This window comes from Chamaea fasciata, unplaced genomic scaffold (assembly GCF_029207755.1).
Source record: "Chamaea fasciata isolate MVZ Bird 193981 ecotype frontalis unplaced genomic scaffold, bChaFas1.0.hap1 SCAF_20, whole genome shotgun sequence".
In the NCBI taxonomy this organism is placed as follows: domain Eukaryota; kingdom Metazoa; phylum Chordata; class Aves; order Passeriformes; family Sylviidae; genus Chamaea; species Chamaea fasciata.
In genome coordinates this window covers 1501712-1521044 of record NW_027094105.1, presented here as the reverse complement: position 1 = coordinate 1521044, position 19333 = coordinate 1501712, and the positions used below count along the sequence as shown (strand labels likewise).

The following is a 19333-nucleotide window of genomic DNA, read 5'->3' as shown; positions in this document are numbered from 1 at the left end:
ATATTTGGCATCCAGCTGTTTACTTCCTACCACCAAAAAAACCCTCCCTTTTACTCTTCCTTTCCTGTCTTTTAAACAGTTGTCTGTGTGACATTTCCCTTTTTGACCAGCAGCTTTCTTTCCTTAAGTGCCTTGAACAAAGTCATCATTAAATGCAGTTTAGACTGTCCCCAACCAAATCCCCTTTTCCCTGTTTGTTGGTGCCTGGTATTGAAGCAATTCCGGTAAAGCTTTGAAGCATGATTTTCCTGTACAAAACCCACACTGACTCCTCCTCGGTATTCAGCCATTGGTGCTGCATCACATGAATGTGCAGGTGGCTGTAGTTTAAAATTCCTTCCAGAAGCTGCTGTGGCATTTGCTGGGACATTGTACCAAGGGAGAGGTCACCACCCCAGCTGGGAGCTCAGCATAGTTATCCCTGAGCTCCCTCAGAGCCATAGGTGGCACCATCTGGTCCTGGCAACTTGCTGCTCATTTCAGCTGAATTTTAATCTCTCCTAACGCAATTCTGTTCTGAACAGATCCTCTGTGGAGCTCTCCATATGGAAGCATTCCTGTGTGAACTCCACCAGCTTTCGCAGAGAACACATATGCAAACAATTCACTGGATTTTCTTCTGCTGAGACTTTCATCTTCAGGTCAGCCCTTCCCTTTGCTGTGCACCAGTCTCTGTCAACTCCAGCAGTCCCCCTGCTCTTGATTTTTTCAAAACCTGGATGAGTAGTTTTGAAAAAATCAAGAGCAGGGGGACTGCTGGAGTTGACAGAGACTCATCCAAGTTTTATGACTTGAATGTTCTTCATATTCCATTTTTCTTTGCATTATTTTCCTGGACTGGTTTGTCTCCTTTTTCTACTTTTCACCTGCCAAATGTTATTCTTTCCATCTCTTACATTTGGACACAAGTTCAGTTTACAAAGGATTTCTTCACTCTGAGTATCCCGCATGCTCCTGTTTAATCACACCAGCCTCCTTTTGCTCTCAGTGCTGTTTTGTTGGGTGGTGAAGCTTTGCTCCTGGCCCATGCGGTGTCTTACACCATCTCCATGCCTCCCATAAGCATTTCAGTCTTTCAGCTGCTCCTTTTACCATGAGTTTCATTTAAAGTCACAGAGGAAAACTAAGACTGTAACCCGATGGTGTGTTCAAGGTTCATGTATCAAAACACCAAGCCCTGCAATCCCCTGTATTTCATATTTCGTGTTTCTTAAGACAGCCACCATTTCCAGTTGTGTTTTCTGCACGTTGGGATTGGTGATAGCATCCTTTCCTTCTTGGATAGGAAGGAGCACCTGGAAGGTACCTACATCAACATTTCATGGTGTGTTTACAGGGATGTGAAGCCGTGTTACAGCCAGCATCAGGAACGCTGCAGCCTCCTGACCTGAGCTGGATTTACCAGATTTCCCTGCAGGAAACAACTTGGCTGAAGAACATCTCCATCAGGGGGAAGCCCTTGGAAAACCATTTCTTTTTCAGAACTGTCCGGGTCTCCTCCCAGATAAATGACTCAAATCCTTGGATTTTTAAATACTTATCCATACAGAGATATCTCTGCCAGCCTGGGCTCTCTGTGGGTAAGGAGGGCCTTTACAAGAGCTCCATCCTCTGCGATGGCTGGGGAGCTGCCACCTTCAAGTTCCTTTCTGACCCCCCTTACTGAGAGGGAAGATCTCTGTACATACCAAGATCTGCCAGAATCATGGACCACACAACCTCCCCCACCAGCAGGCTGGGATGTGTTTAGTGCAGTCCCCAACACCTTTCCAGGAGTCAAAATCCCCATAGCCACTTCTCTCCTCTGGCATAAGGACAGCCTGGAGTCAGAGATCACACACCCAGGTCAGACCTGTTATCACCCTGAGCCTTTGCAGGATGTCTGGGCAGTTTCTTTCCACTCGGGTTGGTCTCACAGCCCTTTAACCCTGTGGGCATCTCCTCACCTGCTGTACCCCACCCTCCCACATTTCCTGGGATGGGGATATCCCCAAACACCCTCCAATCCTGCCTTTGTCCCGCCCCACCGTTCCCTCACTCCCTCAGAGGAATTTCCCCATTGCCCCACCAGGCCTTGGTCTGCAGCCTGTCCTTGTCCTCAGGGCAGCATTCCAAACATCAGCACCAATCTTTCCCTGCTTGGTGCTGCTCAAGTGTTTAAGGGCTTTAAGACAAACATGATTCCTGGTAATAAAATGGAAAACAGGCAGGGCAAATAGCAGCCTTTTCAACAGGCAAGGGAAAAAAAGTCAATAGTTTTGCCCTGCTCAACAGATTACCTCATAATAAACAAAATATTCCTTATGTCCCGTTTTATATTAATCAAAAACTGCATTTCATTTCAAGGAAAGAATTAATGTTTCCTTTAGAAAAAAGATTACCCATTACAGGAAAATTTGATTGGGTCCTGCTTGGTTTTTTTATACTGAAGGGCATTTTGGGCTGCCTGAACACAAAAGTTCCTGTGTAACTGTGGCTTAAGAGTGGCAACTTTACCAGGTGCCTTCAAGTGAACTTCCAGCAGAAAGTTTCAGAAGTTCTTTACTATTTGCAAGATGCCTAAAGCCAAAGAATGAAAACCCACCAAAATGTTAATAATTCAGAACTTCCTGTGCAGATATTAGAAACAATATAATATTGGAAGTCCACAGCAGACCAATTTTCTAACAAATTGAATACAAGACCAACATTGCAACATGAAGTAGCAAAGTGAATCCTGATGGAAAAATCAAAATTCCAAACGGCTTTTCCAAAAAAAAAATTCACTAAGCACTCCAAGAAAGGCTCTGCATTAAGCACTCAGCAGTTCACATTCTTCTACTGTGAAGCAAGACTAACACCTGGCACTAAATTATCCATTTAGTTCTTCAGGAAACTCAAATTCTTTACATTTCTAAGGCAAAAATGAAAAAGTAAATGGTTATTCATGAAAAGAAAAATAGGCATGTGCTCTGCAAGGGAAATCCTCCTCCCATACTACTTTTACTCATTACTACATTAAAAAAAATCAAAAAGTGATTCTTGGATTGATGACAACTCTTAGAAAAAAAGTGAATAAATAATTCAAATTACTCAAGATTAGGTATTTAAACATCTCTGCACGTGACTGGAGTGTTTGCTATGCTACGGGGAAGCCACGAGGGCAACCACATCCACACAGGCTGGTACCTGGGCTCCCCTACCACTGCCTTCTGTACAAGGGCTTTGGAACAGAAAGCTGATCCAGCTTCCTGAAAATCCTGGCTGCTCCAAGGCCCATCTCCAGCAGCCCCTCCGAGGCAACCCCGGCTGCCGTGCCTGGACACTGATCCCAGCGGGGCCCTGTGCCCCACGCCAGCTCCTGGGGCACTGCTCCTGCCCTGCAGGGACTGCCAGCAGCCAGGGGTGACTGAGCTCTGAAAGCAGCTGGAAGGGAAGGGGAAAAAGCCAGAGAGCAGACATGGATTCATTCCAACCTTTACTTTGTTTGCTCTTTTTTGTTTGTATTTTTTTTTTTTTTCAAATAGAGCTTCCATGCAGAGTTCTCCAGAGTAAGTGCTGATGCCAGAGCCTGCCCCGCTGGCCTTGGCACTGCCACAGACACTTCTGCCACATGGGAGGAAAAGCTTTTGCTACATGACTTTTTTTTTTTTTTTTCCCAAACTTATAGGCCAACAACATGTTCTCATCTGAACATTACAGTTAATGAGTGCTATCAAGAATTCCTAACAAAAACTGTACATGAGTTTACAAACGTATTAACATATAAATAATGAGAAGCTTCCTGCCTGGAGCCTCCACAGTAGTCTTTTTGCTTGAGAATATAATACTGGAAGGGCAGACCCAATCCCTTTCCACAGCACCAGTCAGAGCTGGCTTAGTCCAGTCAGCCGTTCTGCTCAAGCATCACAGGGTTTTTCTTCAGTGCCTCTGGCTTTGATAAGCAGTCTGTCATACTGTGCAAAAGCAAGAGTCCAATGCCTTTGGGAAGGAATCCTGCTGCTGAGAGGCCTCTGCCACCCGGTCATCGTTCTGGTCCGAGCTCCTGCTGGAAGGTCCTTTTCTTCTCCCGACAGTGTTTCTTGTGAGCAGGCCAGTCCTTCTGCTGGCACTGCGAGCCGCAGTACCGCGCCACCTGGCAGCGCCCACAGATGTTGAATTCACGTAACTGGGAACAAAAGATGCCATTAGAGGGGCTGCTCAGGGCCCAGGAGAACCCCAGCAGCTCTCCCAGGAGGACCCAACAGCATTCCCACGGAGCTTTATGATCAGGTCTTCCGAGCCTGTCACTAACAGGTGACAGGACAAGGCTGAACAGCCTTAAGCTGAAGGAGGGCAGGGTTAGAGGGGAACCGGGAAGAAATCCTTCCTGTGACGCCCTGAGTTGCCCAAAACAGCTGTGGCTGCCCCTGGATCACTGCAAGTGTCCAAGGCCAGGCTGGACAGGGCTTGGAGCAAACTGGGACAGTGGAAGGTGTCCCTGCCCATGGAATGAATTGTGAAGTCCCTTCCAGCCCAAACCAGTCTGGGATTCTGGGATTCTATGAAACACAAACAGCCCACCACAAGTTTCAGAGAACCACAAAGGTCTGAAGCAATTTCTGTGGCTGTATATTTGCTCTCCGAAAATGGGCCTAATAGACAAAATATCGGAGCATTCCACGTTTGTTGTTACAATGCTGCTGTTTTGTCAACTTAAGTTCTGTTTTCAACTACAAACACCTGAAATTCAGAAATTATCAGGAGGGCTGCACAAGCTCAGCCATTGCCAAAGTTACTGTTATCCAGGGAGCTTTTGGGCACAGACCCAAATCAAAGGCACAGCTGCCTCTGTTTCAAATACAGGGAATTTAAGACCATTTTTGCAAATGTTCCCTTGCCCAAAGCAGAAAGTGGAACACAATGGGTTCAGCCTACTCAGCATCTGCTCTCACAAGAAAAGCCCCTGTTTATAGATAAGGCATGTGTGTGACAGAGGCACAGCCCTTGCACAGCTCATTCTCTCACTCCTGATGTTGCTTTATCTTCCTCCAGCAGAACTTTTCCTCCCAGCTCTCCCCTGAATGAAGGCCACTGCAATTCACCTGCTGCTCAGGAAATGGTAACCAGATTATTTTTTGATCCCACGACTGTCCAAACCCTCTTACAATGCTTCCTGCTGTCTCACACAGCTGCTCACTCATCCCAGTTCTGCTCCCTGCAGGAAAGCTTCCACCTGGCTTTTTGTGCACTCTGCAGAAATCACCCTCCTCCCAAGCAGCCCAGTAACATCCAATTCAAACCCACATTCCCTCCAACTGGAAATTATCACAGGGTCTGGAGGTTTAGGCCAAAGAAAACCTGAGTGGAAGAAAATGATTGCTTTTAGCCACTGAATGGCTGGCATAAAGCTCTACATTTTATATAACAAATCAATCCCTAGACACACCATTAGCCCAAGGCATTCCATGCTCACTCCCAGCTCTCTGAACCCACCTGTTTTTCAATCATTGTGCAGGGAGGGTAGTGACATTCATAGTAAGTGCAGGAGTTCTCTTCCTCCTCCACAACATCCCCATTAGCATTGTAATATCTGGTTACATTCAGGACAGGAAACTGCTCTTCTATGGGGTCTGTAGGAAGCTGTTGGATTGCCAGCCAGTACAGACTTTGTTCCCTGGAAAAACAACCAAGTACAAGTTTGGTACATCAATTCATAATAAAATGATTCCAAATTTATTAATAAATAAGGTGAATGTTGTATTTAATCTCAGACTGCACATACTGCTCATACACTGGGTATTTTTAAGGTTATTTTAGCCTAAGTGCAAACCCCAAAAGTTTAAAGGTATCAATCAAGAAGCATTTACATTGAGCAAAATTAATTCTGTGCAAAATTATTCACACCAAGTCAAAATTGATTTCTGGCTTCAAGTCTGTTCTTGTTCTTGAACCCCCAAAATCATGTGGAGCATTTGTAATTCACTCCAACTTCTCAAAATCAGTTTCATCAGCTCTAAACACCCCAATCTTAAAGCCGCTGCTGCAAATGTTTAAGGAGAAGAGTGTGATGTGAAGTCTGTGAGTCTCATCATTGATCATCCAGATCCATCCTGGCATGAAGAGCTTGATGTGCTGAGTGGCACCAGTGAAATCCAGCCCGTGGGAAGCTCCCAAAAGCTGCTGGTGAGAGGTGCTGGAAGCTGAGCCCAGAACTCACCCTGGCTGAGTCCAACCCAGCTCCAAACTTCCATCAGGAGCATTCTGCAGCTCCCAGTTCCCACAGGTCACATTGGAATTTCAGGGCCTGGGGCAGAAGGCAGTGAGGTGTGCCGGTTTCCCTGAGCCTCTGCTCAGCTGGGAGGGCACAGGGGCTTCCTGCTCCACCTGGCACAGCAGCACCTCAGCACAACCCCGAGGTGAGATGAGCACAGACTGTGCCCCAGGTGAGGAAAGCCAGAACAGAGTGATGCAGAAAGTGTCCAAGGTTAAATCAAAAAGGCTCTACCAAGGCAAAAAACCACTCAAGGAAGGAGACAACACTTGAAGAGACTTTCATTCCCCCTGCCGGGTGCTGCCGTACCTTTGTTTGCTAGAGATTTCCTCAGCCTTGGGCTTCCACCCCCAGGGGACGAGGCGCAGATTGTCCAGGCGGTTGTCCACGGTCACCGAGTTCAGATGCACCACCTGAAAGCCAGGAGCAATCCCTCCCCGGTGCCTCTCCCTGCAGGAGACAAAACCAGCCTGGAGGTCAGTGGTGAACAGGAACAGCTGAAAAATAAAGGATGACAGCAATTCTAGGGGCAATGTGAGTTGGGACCTGCTGGCACTGGGCTCAAACAGACTCCAGTGGCTACTTCAGACAGGGCAATCCCCAGGAGAAAGTGACTTTTTCCAGCAGGTTATTTCAATTATAAATCAGCTGAATCAAAGAGTATAGAGCAATTTTAAGCATATTGCTTAGTTCCAGAGTCTACTCCTCCAGTTACTGCTAGAGATCCATGGAATTACAGTGCTCCTTGAAAGGTGCCAATACTGGCTTATTATTTTCACAGGAAATTCTATCAGACACATTTGTGCAAGTCTGGCACTGGTGTGGAGTCACAGGGCTTATTATTTATGAAGAAACATCTCTGAACAGCAACAGGACAGAGGTTTCACTGAGTATGCAAATGCTTTTTAGACTCTAATTGTGTGTAACACACTGGGAGTCTGAAATGACTCCACTATTGACCAAGAGACACCTGAAATCTGCCCAAAACCCAAAGCACGACTAAGGCAGGATGGCTGCAGGGGGAATCTTCCCTACTGCCCTCTAAGAGTTTTCATTTCCCCTTCCCCCTTCTTTTCACCTCTCCTTTCTCTGTTTCACCAAGTATCAAGTTCACTGTCAAACACCCTCATGCCTGGACAAGTTTTGGGATCACTTCTTGCAGGAATCCCCATCCCAGCTGAACTGCAAGGCTTGGACAGAAGGCTGTGTCCCTGTGATCGCTCTGCCAAAAGGAACTTCCCAGCCCAGGAGAACAAGGACCAAGCAGAGCTGACAGCACTCACTGAGGGTAACCCAGCACCTCCCCCATGGAGACCTCCCAGCAGCTTCTCACAGCTTCACCCAAGCCCAGCACGACAGTGAGTCCTGCTCAGTCCTCACTGAACATTCCAGTTCAAATAGTTGAGTTTGAAGAGATATTTGCCTGAGATAAAAAAAAAAATTCCCACTTTTTTTTTTTTTAACCTTTACAAAGCTCAGCATTACCCAGCAGAACAGGAAATTCATTTCAATGTGATTTATAATGAAAAATGTGGGATTTTGTATTCTTGGTCAAAATCCTTCCAGATACGTGTAAGTTATATACCTTGGGAGTAAAAAAAAAAAAAACTCTTGCACTTCACATTTGCCCCAAAACTTGGTAGAATTTAATGAGGAGAATCCCCTTGGAGAGGCTACAAGCATCACCTACACACAGACTGTGCTCCAGGCCCCTCCAGGTAATTCCTGGAAGGACACCCCTGCATGAGAACAGACCCTGGAGCCCCCTGCCAGGGAGTCTGCTGGGCCTCCATGGAACAGGGAAAAGCTCTTCCCTTTGAAGGTAAAACTAATAAAATCCTTCTTTCAGGGAAAAAAAGCAACCAAACTACACACATTAAAGCGAACAAACTGTGTATGGCAAGGAGCCTGCTGAAGTGCCCTAAAGGAGGAATCCAGCTTGATTTAGAAGGGACTTTAAAATTCAGCTCATTCCCTGCCATGGGCAGGGACACCTTCCACCATCACAGGTTGCTCCAAGCCCTGGCTTTGGACACTGCCAAGGATCCAGGGCCTCCCCACCCTCCCAGGGAACAATTCCATCCCAACATCCCATCCCTGCCCTCTGGCACTGGCAAGCCATCACAGTAAAAGCTACTCTTGAGTTGTTGAAGGCCAGCAGAGGGTCTGGCAAAGGGAACCAGGAGTCCTGAGGGCTCCAAGTGGGAAGCCAGGAACCAGTGAACTGCTGAAGGTGAGCATCAGTCAGATATAGGGACAGGGAAGGAGTTAAGGTTCTTAGAATGAGTGTAGGACAAAGTGCCAGCTGGAGAGATGGGACAGATAGGAGACAGGAATCTGGGAGGAGGAGACAGAAGTTCAGAGCAAGAACAGACTGCGTAGGGGGGAAAGGAAAGGGGATAACAAGACTAAGTTAAAAAATAGTTCTGATTTTATTACATGAGAGTTTAGAAAGTGCTGGAGTTGGGGAGAAGATTATGAGAGATTGTCCCTGACACGGGGATGTCACAGCAGAGTTGCACATACCTACCCCTGCTCCACCACAGCCCAGATCTGCAGCCAACATCCCAAAAGACAAATTCTGACCAAATCCCTCCCACACTGAGCCAGTCTTCACCTCCTTGTATGAAACCACATTTATCTACATCACTGCCAGCTCTTCTGTGGCCTCAAGTGACCAAAGCCTAAGTAAAGGTTGAAGTTGGGCCTTGCTGGTGAGCAGTCAGTGTTAATCAGCACTGCACTGAGGTGTGGAAATGCCAAATGCAGGGCAGTCCCTTCTCTCCACACATCAAGAGGGAAGCTTTGAACACACTTTGAGCATCCCACTGCCCTCCCCAGGCCTCTCTTTGACCATCCCAGTCCATCCCAACTGAGCAGAAGGACAGGCTGTGGAGAACTTGCCTGTCCCTTGCAGAAGGGGCAGAGGAACAGCATCAGTAATGCAGTCCAAAGTCCTGCAGAGCTGGAGCTTCTGCCTCTCCCTGCACTCCTGAGCTCCTGCAAGATGCCAGGCAAAACCCTTCCCCCAAGACTTTTCAGGGAATTATCTGGATTCTGTTCTTTTGGTATTTCAGCAGCTCAGAACCCAGAACTGGAATAAAGAGCAGACACAGCAATTCCAAGCACCAGGAAGCAGAACTGAGCCTGTTATAGGCAGCAAGATGGCAAGTGCTCTTAAAAAAACCCCTTTAAAACGCCCAGAAATCAGGTCTCGGATGTCTTTTTGAACATGCAGTTGGTGCTACTTATGACTAATCTGCTGCTGCTGCTGTTCCCCAGGGAACATCTCTACACCCAGCAGAGCACAGAGCTGGGATTGCTCCACAGGGAACGGGCGAGGGGATGAGACTTCTGCAGAGACACCCAAACCCTGCTTTGGGGGAGCCAAAAGTCCACGTGGAAAACAGAGCAAGCACCAGAGAGGCTGAAGGACCAGCAGGAAGTTCTCCCTGTAAGAATTTTTGCAGCTCATGTTGGGAATTTCCAGCTCCTGGCTGCCTTTTGATCCCACAGTTCCCTCTACACAGGGGAGCAGGAGGGCTCTGGGAGAAGGTCCCTGTCACTGCTGCAGCTCCAGCAGTTCCAGGCTTTCTATCCCAAGGGCCTCATGACATGAACAAAGATACTTGCTTAACTAGAGAAGAAAAAAATTGAAAAAAATCTCTTTTACTTACATCTGCTGTATGCTACTCACTGTATCTTAAACCAAAGGCACAAAATTGGGTTCGTTTTTCATGGTTTTGGGGGTTCATGTGCAGAGAACAACTGAATCACACACCTACACCTGCAGTAATGTTCTTTGGGTCTCTTTCATCCAAGGAGTCAGGCTGGCACTGGGAGGTGCAATCACTGCCTGGCTCTGCCCTGACTCTCACAGCCTCCAAACCTCCAGCACTGCCCCTCCTCATCACGGGAAGGACCTGCCACTCCTCTGCAGTCCTGCTCCGTGCTCACAGCAGCCCCAAAATTGCTCTGTTGAGCAGAGGCAGAAGCTGCACAGCCCCTGCAGAGACTCAGCCACTGACCTGCAGTGTTCGAGCTGCAACTAAAGATCAGCAACACAAAAACCTTCAGGACCAAAAGGAATACCCAGGAACAGCAGATATTTCATATTTTCTAGTCCAAAAATCTGACTACAACTTTAGGACTGCAGCTCTGCCTGCCTGGCAGCTGACACCCCGCTGTGTGCCTATCCAAAATCCCCATTACACACAACCTCTTATTTTTAACCTCAGCCCATGCTCGAGTGACACAATTTGAATTTCCTAACTGAATATGCTCAAATGACTTCCTAATTTGAGTAAAACAAGCCAGAAGAGGCAATGGCTGGGCTGTGTCATAAACAAATAGCTGGGCTGTCATCATTTGCACAGCCTTCAACAATTGACCTGAATAATTTTCAGGTGCTGCTTAATGCTACTTACAGATAATAATTAGGACTGTCTGAGGTTCACAGTTAGCAGCAGCTGTCAGTGATCTGTTCCACATACTGCAGCCAATTTCATAATTTCAACCAAGTTCTATGTGCAATAAGATTAAATATTAACAGATGCAGGTGAAAATCCATATTTAATAAGCAGATTGGAAATAATAATCTGATTTTCTTCATGTCTCCTTCCTCCTGTGCAGAGCCTGGTTCTAGGGGATAAAAGGTAACCTGGAATGATAAAGGGCATCCAGGCACTGTGATTTCCAAGGATGTGGAACTGAACAGAAAAGATGCTTAATTTTTCCAAAAAGGCTTTTAAAAGAAATAAGATTTCTTCAGCAGATCCCACCTTTTCTATGAACCCACCAACATCTAGAAGGAGCAATAGATCAGCTCAGAGGGTGAGCTGCTCTCACAAATGAGGAAATTGGCCCCTGAAACTTAATGTTCATCCTATGAAGGATTTTAAGGATTCGTAGAGTATGGAAAATAAGATACAGCAGCTGATCTGAACCAGCAGCATCACCTCAGGCAGTTTTGCAGAAAGGCACAAAAACACCTCAAAGTTTTAAGTTATCAGGAGCTCCCTCTCTGCAGTGCTCTGCCAATTCTCATGGGACAAAAAGCCCCACAACAAACCTTCCAAGGTTTGTCTTCACCTATTAAATGGTGCAAGTCCCTTTTCTTCCCCCCAGCTGAAGTTTGGGCAGCATTTCCCAGGTGTAAACAGGGTGTCTATGAACCACACTCACCATGCTTTCCCTGCCTGGAATGTTTCACAGGCTGTGCCGTGTGAGGACTCCGCAAACCAAAGTCCTGTTGGAAACCCTGTGCTGGGTTTCCAACTCTCCTGAGGGGACTGAGGCCACTACATCACCCCAGACAAGCTGGTGGCACCAAAGTGAACCCCTGGTTTCCCACTCCCTCCAGCACCCACCAGAGCAGCTCGTGCAGGAGGCGGCCTGAGCCCCGGCCTCGGTTCTTGTCGAAGGCGTAAGCGAAGATTTTAGCACCATTTCCATCAGCATCCACCTCCATCCGAGCCTGGGGGAAGGGAAAGGCTGTGAGATCACCCACAAAGGGGCAGACAGCACCTGCTGCACCGGCATGGACCCGACCTTACACACGTGTCCCTGCAGGTCCCTGAGCTCGGTGGGATCTGAGTGGTGTCAAACCCCCAACCAGCCCAGCTGTGGGGCTGGGAAAGGGCAGGAGGAGCTGGGGGTCTGCCTGGATAAAGGACAGCAGGAATGCAGCTGTGGGGCTGGGATTCCTGGCAGGATTCACACTCTGCCCCTGTGCAGCCACCAGGGCTTTGCTTGCAGCACTGCCCCTACACCCACCTCACTGGCAGAGCGAGGACCTGTGGTTTTCCTGCACTCCACAAAACTCCGCTGGTGCCAAAGCTCCCAAAGCACAGGAAGAACCTGATACATTTGGGACACTCACAGTGTGCCACCACCACAGTGACAGAGACACTCACAGTGGCTGCCAGAGGGGAGGAATGGACAAACAGGGAGTGCTCTGGCAACAGCACTACCCAAACTCCTAAAATTCCTAAGAGCAGCCCCAAAGCATCCACTGAAATGCACAAATTTAGCAGATGATGGTCTCTCCTCCAAAAAAAGCCTTATTTGTTGAAGATATTATAATCACTGTGTTTCACTTTCACAGCCTCGGTTGAACCCACCTGCCCTCTTCCAGGGGATCCAAAGAGGAAACACTTTTTCCTGGTGCCACAATCAGTTACAATAATACAGGTTTTCCTCATCCAAGACTAAGCGCAGAGTGAACACTTTTAATGTTTGCCAAACCACGGGAGGACAAATGATCAGTTCTCCAAAAACATCCGAATACTACGAAAACTAAAAACTACAAAATAAAAAAAAAAAGGAAAACCCAGAACTCTTCCTGCTTGGAAGCCTCCACGTTGGGACTTCAATAACTTAAAACTGGCTCTTTTTCCCCCCAGTCAGGGGAGCTGCAGGCACAGCACTTCCACGAGCTCTTTGGTGGGAGCAGGGCACAAGGAAAGGGAAAAGCCGGAGTTCCCGCGGGAGCCCGAGCACCGCCAGCCCCGGGAGTCACAAACCCGATAAACAGCGCCCGGGGAGCGCGGGCAGCGGCGGGGCCCCTCACCTCGAAGGAGTAGCTCTCCACCAGCGGGATGTCCTGCTCGTCGATCAGCGTGTACTTGGTCTGGAATAGAGCGAGAGAGCCGTCAGCGCGGCGCCACGGCCCCGCCACGGCCCCGGCCCGGCTCGGTACGGCCCGGAGCGGCCCCGGTTCCGCACGGCCCGGCTCCGTAAGGCCCCGCGTGGCCCCGGCACGGCCTTAGCGTGGCCCCCGCATGGCTCCAGCGGCTCGGCTCGGCACGGCCCGGTAACGCACAGCGCGGCGGGCACGGCACGGCACGGCACGGCACGGCCCGGCCCTCCCCGCAGCACCGGCCCGCCCGCCCGCTGCCCCCCGCCCGGCCGGACCCCCGGCCTCGGCGCCCCCCGCCTCGCCCGGCGCGGCCGATCCCGCCGGCCGGCGCCCCGCGCTGACCTTGCCGGCCACCCGCCCGAGCCGCACGATGCCCAGCTTGAAGTCGGTCATGGCGGGGCCGGGCCGGGGCCGCCGCTCGCCCCGCGCCGCTGCCACGCGCCGCCGCCTCGCGCACACCCGGGGGGCGGGGCCGCCGCGCCACCGCCCCCCCGGCGCCCCTCGGCCAATGGCGGCCCGCGTCGCCGCCCACCCGCCCCCGGCGGGCCAATGGCGACCCGCGTCGCCCTCGCGTCACTCCCGCGAACGCCGCCGCCGCGGCCAATGGGCGCGAGGCGCGCCGCGGCTCGGGTCACGTGGGACGGGGCCCCGCGCGCGCGGGCGCGGGCGGCGCGGGCGCGGGAGGCGCGGGCGGTGACGTCACGTTCGCGGGAAGCTCCGTGCCGGCGGCGGCGGGGGCGCGGCCGCGCTTAAAGGGACCGCGCTCCGCCGGGGACCGAACGGGGACACCGGGAACGGGGACTGCGCCGGGGACACCCGCGGGGACCCAGGAAGGGGACAGGGACACCCCCAGGGCCCGGAGCCCCGGGCTCGCTGCCGCCGGCACAGGGCGTGGATGCGCCGGCTCTCGGGCGCTCCGGGGCGCGGACACCCCGCGCAGCCCCGACGAGCCGTGCCGGGGGAGCCGCGTCCCGGCTGGATCGGGCAGGGATCGGAGTGTCCAGAGCTGGAGAGACCCACCGGGATCACGGAGTCCAACTCCCGGCCCTGCCCAGGATAGCCCGACAATCCCTGCCTGTGCATCCCCGAGAGCGGCGCTGCGGTTTGTCTGGGGCGGTTGATGTGACCCCAGGCAGGGTCTGGGGGACCCAAACTTGCCGTGCCCTGCCTTGGGACAGCAGCCAGACCCCGCTGGGACAGGACAGAGGGACCACAGAGCGGTCGTGGGGTCCCCCCAAGAGACTCCCCTCGAGGGCAGTTACGGCCAGAACTTTCAGCCATTCCAGCACGGGGGGTTTCTTCAGGACCTGTGAGGGTGTCATAGCAATTTTTTGGTTCAGATTTCAGCCCAAGGCGTCCTCTGCATCTTCGTTCCCTCAGGAAACCCTGAAGATTTGTGGGATCCTTCTCCCAGGGCTGCTCCATCTGCACCCGACCCAGGTGCAGCTCCAGGACCTGGCCTGGTTTAACCTCATGAGGTTCCCATGGGCCACTGCCCGAGCTTGTCCAAGTCCCTCTGCGTGGCATCACATCCCTCAGGTGTGTCACTGCACCCTCAGCTTGGTGTCACCTGCAAGCCTGCTGAGGTTGCACTTGATCACTTCATCTGTGTCTTTCATAAAGGTACTAAATTAAACAATAAATTAGGAAGATGGGTTTAAATGTGATGTTAATGTTGGTTGTTATCGTTGGAGCCCTCTGCCTCCTTTTGAAGAAGCATGGTTTGGAAAAAATGAATTATTGGCAGGGCAAACCAGGCACTGCTTTGCTCCTAGCAGAGCACGTGCCCTCGGGCAGCATGGGACAGGTCATGGATCCTGTCCCAGGGGAACTCCCCGTAAGTAAAAGGAATCATTTCTCCAACTGTTTCCAGCACTGCCAAGTGAAGGAAAACCCGCACAGAACAGCCCAGACAGCACTAGGCTGAACAGCTCCTGAGACTCCTGGCACTCATGTCAGAGTGGATTTCTAACTCCAGGGACACAACGCTTTTGAACAGTTTAAAGCAGAGCTGCTGCTGAAAGGGGCTGCAGCCTCTGCCAGGCTGCCCTGCCTCAGGCACCACAAGCATTTGTGCAGCTTTGTTGTGGAACCCCTGCCAAACCTCAGCTGGAAGGGACCCAACCGTCCCCTGGCATCACAGCCAAGCTGCCCTTGGATGAGGATGGGGATCCCACCAGCCCTCTGCAGCCCCCTCAGCCTGTGGCTACTCATCACACAAAGGTTTTTTCCCCCTGTGCTTCGTCAGAATTTGTGCCACACAAATCCTTGGAGTGACAGGGATTGGGCAGGTTAGAGAGAACGCGGAGCCACACCTGACCTATTCAGAGAGCATCCAAGCATTATTCCCAGCTTGAACCATGGTCAGTTCCAACAAAGGAGCCAAACAGAACCACAGAATAATCCTGAACTGAAAGGGACCCAGAGGGATCACCCAGCCCAGCCCCTGTCCCTGCACAGACCCCCCACCAACCCCACCCTGGGCATCCCTGGCAGCGCTGTCCAAAGGCTCCTGGAGCTCTGGCAGCCTCAGGGCCGTGCCCATTCCCTGGGGAGCCTGGGCAGTGCCCAGCACCCTCTGGGGGAAGAACCTTTCCCTGCTCTGCAGCCTGAGCCTGCCCTGACACATATCCAGCTGTTCCCTCAGCATGGCAAGTGCCTGGAATTTCAGCTGGTTTTTACCTGGCTGCCTCAGAAAAAGGCCCTACAAACAGCTGGGGGAAAACAGATGAAAGTGCAGAGCCACAAACTCTCCTGGTTTTGACTCCATCAGCTGCATGTGAAGCTGGGGACAGGGAGAGGGGCCAGCACAGGCCTGGAGGCCAGGCAGAGCTGCCCAAGGCCCAGCCACAGCAGGCAGGGACAGACAGATCCCTGAGCTCGTGGGATTCCCATGGCTGGGAATACCCAGGTCAGGCTTTCCTAATTTTTGCTTTAAGAATGAGAAGGGTCCAGCTCCCCTCCACACTGACAGGGATCCAGTGGGATACCCTGGATAATTAGTGTCTGCCAGGGCTTGTGGATTTGATAAAAATGAGGTTTATTCTCATGCCTTTCTCTCCGTCACTGAAGCCCCACTTCAGACTCTCCGGCCCCCAGCTCACCAGGGCACTGACCCAAATTTCATCAGGGAGCAAAGGACACAAATGGATTTCATTTTGAATAAGCAAGGCTAAACCTTCTGCTCTCATTCCTCACCACATTTTTTAACAGCCACACTTCCATCCCTGTGCCAATCCTTCCAGAGTGGGCATTGATGCATCACACCAAAGCTGCTGTATTTTCAGAAGACATGGAGTTTCCCCAAAGGAAAATACACAGCATGGGACAGGGACAAATCAAACCAGCACCAGTGTTTGCAGACAACTGGGTCTTTATTAAAGTATTTAAAGTGCTACAAAAAACTGAAGAAGCCTTCATGTGGCAACTTCCTTTTCTGCAGTCTTAGCTCTGTTGGAAGAAACAGACAGTTCATTAGTGGAGTCTTTCAGTAATTAAATGTCACACAACAATTTCAGTCAGAGCTGGGCACTTACTGCTGGGCACTCGATGGCACCACTGTTGATGTCATCGATGATGTCGTGGGGGTGTCTCCCATCAATGCTGCAGCCCACGGACTGGGCAGTGCCAAGGATCTCCTTGATGGTCCCTGCAGCAGAAGACACAGCTTGTCAGTGCTTTACCACGGGAAAACATCTGAGGAGCTTACCTGGGCTAGTGGAAGGTGTCCCTGCCCACAACAAGGGGTGGCATTCAATGAGCTTTAAGGTCCCTTCCAACCCAAACCAGTCTGGATTCTGACACTAGAACTCCTCCCAGCTCTTCCCTCAGGGGTTTGCAGGCTGCAGCCTTAGGGCTCACAAAGGAACAAAGTCCCTTACCCAGATCTCACACCCTGGATTCCCCCAGGAACAGGCTGGACGCTCCCTGTGCCTCTCCCCTCCCCAGGCATTGGGGCTGCCTGTTCCCAGCCAGCACAACTCAGCTCTTACCCTCTGAGTCAGGGTATGGAGCAGGTGAAGGAGCATTCCCTGAAGCCCAAGCCCAGGACTCACCCGAGAGCTCCCGGGCCAGGGAGCGGTGCCGCATCTGCCGCGCGATGTTCACGATCTCGTCGAAGGTGACGCTGCCACTGTGCTTAACTGGGAGGGAACAGCAGCAGTGAGGTCACCTGGGCACTGCCAGCTCCCCCTTTCCTCTGGGAGCACCATTCCCAGCACTGTGGCCACCCGGAGAGCTGGGAGTTTGCAGCTCCAGCAGGGCTCCTGTCAGTGCTGCTGCTCCCAGACTGCAGCAATAAATCATCTCTAACTCCTCGTTCTAAGCTGGCATTTCTGCCAGCTCCCTCCGGCTGTGCCAGGCCCTGTGCTACAGGACAGGGACAGCTCTTCTACCCCAGCTTTGTCCAGAGAAGCTGTGGCTGCCCCTGGATCCCTGGCAGTCTCCAAGGCCAGGCTGGATGGGGCTGGGAGCGGGCTGGGTAGCGGGAGGTGTCCCTGCCCATGGCTGGGGTGGAACTGATTTCCTTTCATATCCCTCCCAACCCAAATCAGTCCATGACTCCACAACCTCCTCAAACACAGACCTCTGCTGATGTGCATCTGCTGGTACCCAGGAACCGCAGGGATGCCCAAAAAAAGCCTCATGTCCCCACTTCACCAGTTTGTGCTGAATAATCCCAGAGTATTCCCCCTCTTTTAGCCCCGACACATTCAGAACCAGAGCCAAGGGAAGACTTACTGTTCTTCTGCTTCTTCCTGTCACGAGGTGGCTCCTTCAGAGCTTTGATAATCAGAGCAGAGGCAGAAGGAACAACCTCTATCTAAATGCAAAGAGATTAATTTCCCCCCCATTCTACATTACTAATGAAAATAATCAACTTGTCAATTACCTCTACCAAGGTAATTGCCAGAGCAGTGTGGGTTTCATCAGTTCCTTTATGCTCCAAGTCTTTTTGGGAAAATGTTCCCAGGTTTTCGGCACAGGCTTCCCCACAAGCAGGAGAGGACTGCTTCCTGCCTGGGGCTTCCTTTCAGCTCACCACTGGAATGTACCAGCCACAGGGATCAGAACAGGTACAGTGGCGGGTGGCTACAGGAATTGGCAAGATTTGAAATTATTTATCTCTATGCCGCTTTAAAGTGTTTTTTTTTTTTTCCTCTTAGGATGTTTTGTAGAAAGAACAATTCATCTACAACAGGATGAAAGTTGAATTTTGGCACACGAGGATCTCTTCTCGGGAACCTCCAGCCTGGCAAAGCCCCAGGCTCCACACACATCCCCCCACCCACGCTGCAAGGTCTTCCCAGAAGACCCCCACACGGCCCCCGTGTGGCACTCATTTTATCCACCTCGGAAGGATGAAGGGCTGAGTGGACCCTGCCGGGCTCCGGCGCGGCGCCTGGAGCAGGCGGAGCCCGCGGGGGCTCCACGCCTGCAGCACCGGCCGGGCCCTGCGGCGTGCGGTACCTGCGCTTGCCTGTTCTGGATCGTCAGCTTCACCGTGATCCGCAGCCCCTTCCAGTCGCCCGTGGCCTTGGCGATGTCATCGCCCACCTTCTTGGGGGACTGAGGGACGACACGTGGCGGTCACACAGAGCTCGGGTTAAAGCCGGGAGCCCCAGCGCTCCTCCCGGCGGCTTCTCCGTGCGCGGTGCTGCTGAACGCCTTTTCTCCAGGATGGAGCAGCACCGCTCCGGATCATAATTTATCCCTCCCTCACAGGACCCGCTTCAGTTTCCCCCGGGATTCAGTCATTCCCCTTTAGCAGGACACGCTCCTCGCCCTCCATTCCCACACCCCGGGACACGTTTTATCGCTCCCCTCGCAGGCCACGCTCCCCCCGGCCTCCCTCCCCCAGCGCCCCGGTACGTACCAGCCCCAGGGGTCCGATCTTGGGGGCCAGCGCGGACGTGGCTCCGACCTCCCCGCCGGTGCAGCGCAGGTAAACTGCGGGGACAGCGCCGCGTCAGCCGCGCCCGCCGCGCCCCGCGGCCCCCGCCCGCCTCCCGCGCCCGCCGCCCGCCACGTACCGACTTTGATCTCGTTGGGATCGAACTTGGGCGGCATGGCGGCGGCGGATGGCGGCGATGGAGGCGGATGGAGGCGGATGGAGGCGGATGGAGCACGGAGACCAAACCAAGGCCTTCCGGGAACAGCGGAAAGGAAGCGCGGCCGGCGCGGGCCTGAGATATACCCGACGAGATCTCGCGAGAGTACAGGGAGTATAAATAGCCGCCAAGGTCTCGCGAGAGGTGAAGAGCGGGTTGTGGCGGGATTACTGCACGTCCGTTTCTGTCCCTCCGTCCCTCTCTCCCTCCCTATTGCAAAACGCGGACTATGCGGCAGGGGCTGCCCAGGGCACTGGCGGACTCCCCGTCCCTGGCCGTGTCCAAGGCAGGCCTGGCCGTGGCTCTCAGTGCTCTGGGCTGGGGACGAGGCGGGGATCCCGGGGATCTTTC

General features: G+C 52.1%; 2 protein-coding genes and 1 non-coding gene across 4 annotated transcripts; all 3 read right to left on the bottom strand.

The window, feature by feature from the left end:
* Positions 1–2612: 2612 nt before the first annotated feature.
* Positions 2613–13328, bottom strand: ZMYND19 (zinc finger MYND-type containing 19). The gene is made up of 6 exons (XM_066201395.1): positions 13215–13328; positions 12804–12863; positions 11602–11708; positions 6542–6682; positions 5455–5635; positions 2613–4147 (listed from the first exon to the last, which is right to left on the bottom strand). Exons 1-6 carry the CDS (start codon positions 13263–13265, stop codon positions 4004–4006), a joined length of 684 nt encoding a protein of 227 aa, XP_066057492.1. The 5' UTR covers positions 13266–13328; the 3' UTR covers positions 2613–4003.
* Positions 13329–16227: 2899 nt separating this feature from the next.
* On the bottom strand, positions 16228–19051 carry RPL12 (ribosomal protein L12). 2 transcript variants are annotated; one of them, XM_066201372.1, is made up of 7 exons: positions 18905–19051; positions 18748–18821; positions 18342–18440; positions 17613–17694; positions 16928–17014; positions 16409–16521; positions 16228–16322 (listed from the first exon to the last, which is right to left on the bottom strand). In XM_066201372.1, the coding sequence occupies exons 1-7, from the start codon at positions 18939–18941 to the stop codon at positions 16317–16319; spliced, it is 498 nt and encodes a 165-aa protein (XP_066057469.1). In that variant the 5' UTR covers positions 18942–19051; the 3' UTR covers positions 16228–16316. The 2 variants fall into 2 exon arrangements, with proteins under 2 accessions (XP_066057469.1, XP_066057468.1); XM_066201371.1 differs by lacking the exon at positions 18342–18440 and having other exon boundaries at positions 18905–19027.
* Positions 17833–17960, bottom strand: LOC136299723 (small nucleolar RNA SNORA65). The gene has a single exon (XR_010723558.1). It is a non-coding gene; the product is annotated as a small nucleolar RNA SNORA65 (small nucleolar RNA).
* Positions 19052–19333: the final 282 nt, after the last annotated feature.

Coding starts and splice junctions, on each gene's coding strand:
- ZMYND19 (XM_066201395.1), bottom strand. CDS start 13,265: ATGACCGACTTCAAGCTGGGCATCGTGCGGCTCGGGCGGGTGGCCGGC. Junction 12,864..13,214: donor TCGGGCGGGTGGCCGGCAAG/GTCAGCGCGGGG, acceptor GCTCTATTCCAG/ACCAAGTACACGCTGATCGA. Junction 6,683..11,601: donor CTCCTGCACGAGCTGCTCTG/GTGGGTGCTGGA, acceptor TGTCTCCTGCAG/GGAGAGGCACCGGGGAGGGA.
- RPL12 (XM_066201372.1), bottom strand. CDS start 18,941: ATGCCGCCCAAGTTCGATCCCAACGAGATCAAAGTCG. Junction 18,822..18,904: donor TCCCAACGAGATCAAAGTCG/GTACGTGGCGGG, acceptor CTGTCCCCGCAG/TTTACCTGCGCTGCACCGGC. Junction 17,015..17,612: donor CAGGAAGAAGCAGAAGAACA/GTAAGTCTTCCC, acceptor GTTCCCTCCCAG/TTAAGCACAGTGGCAGCGTC.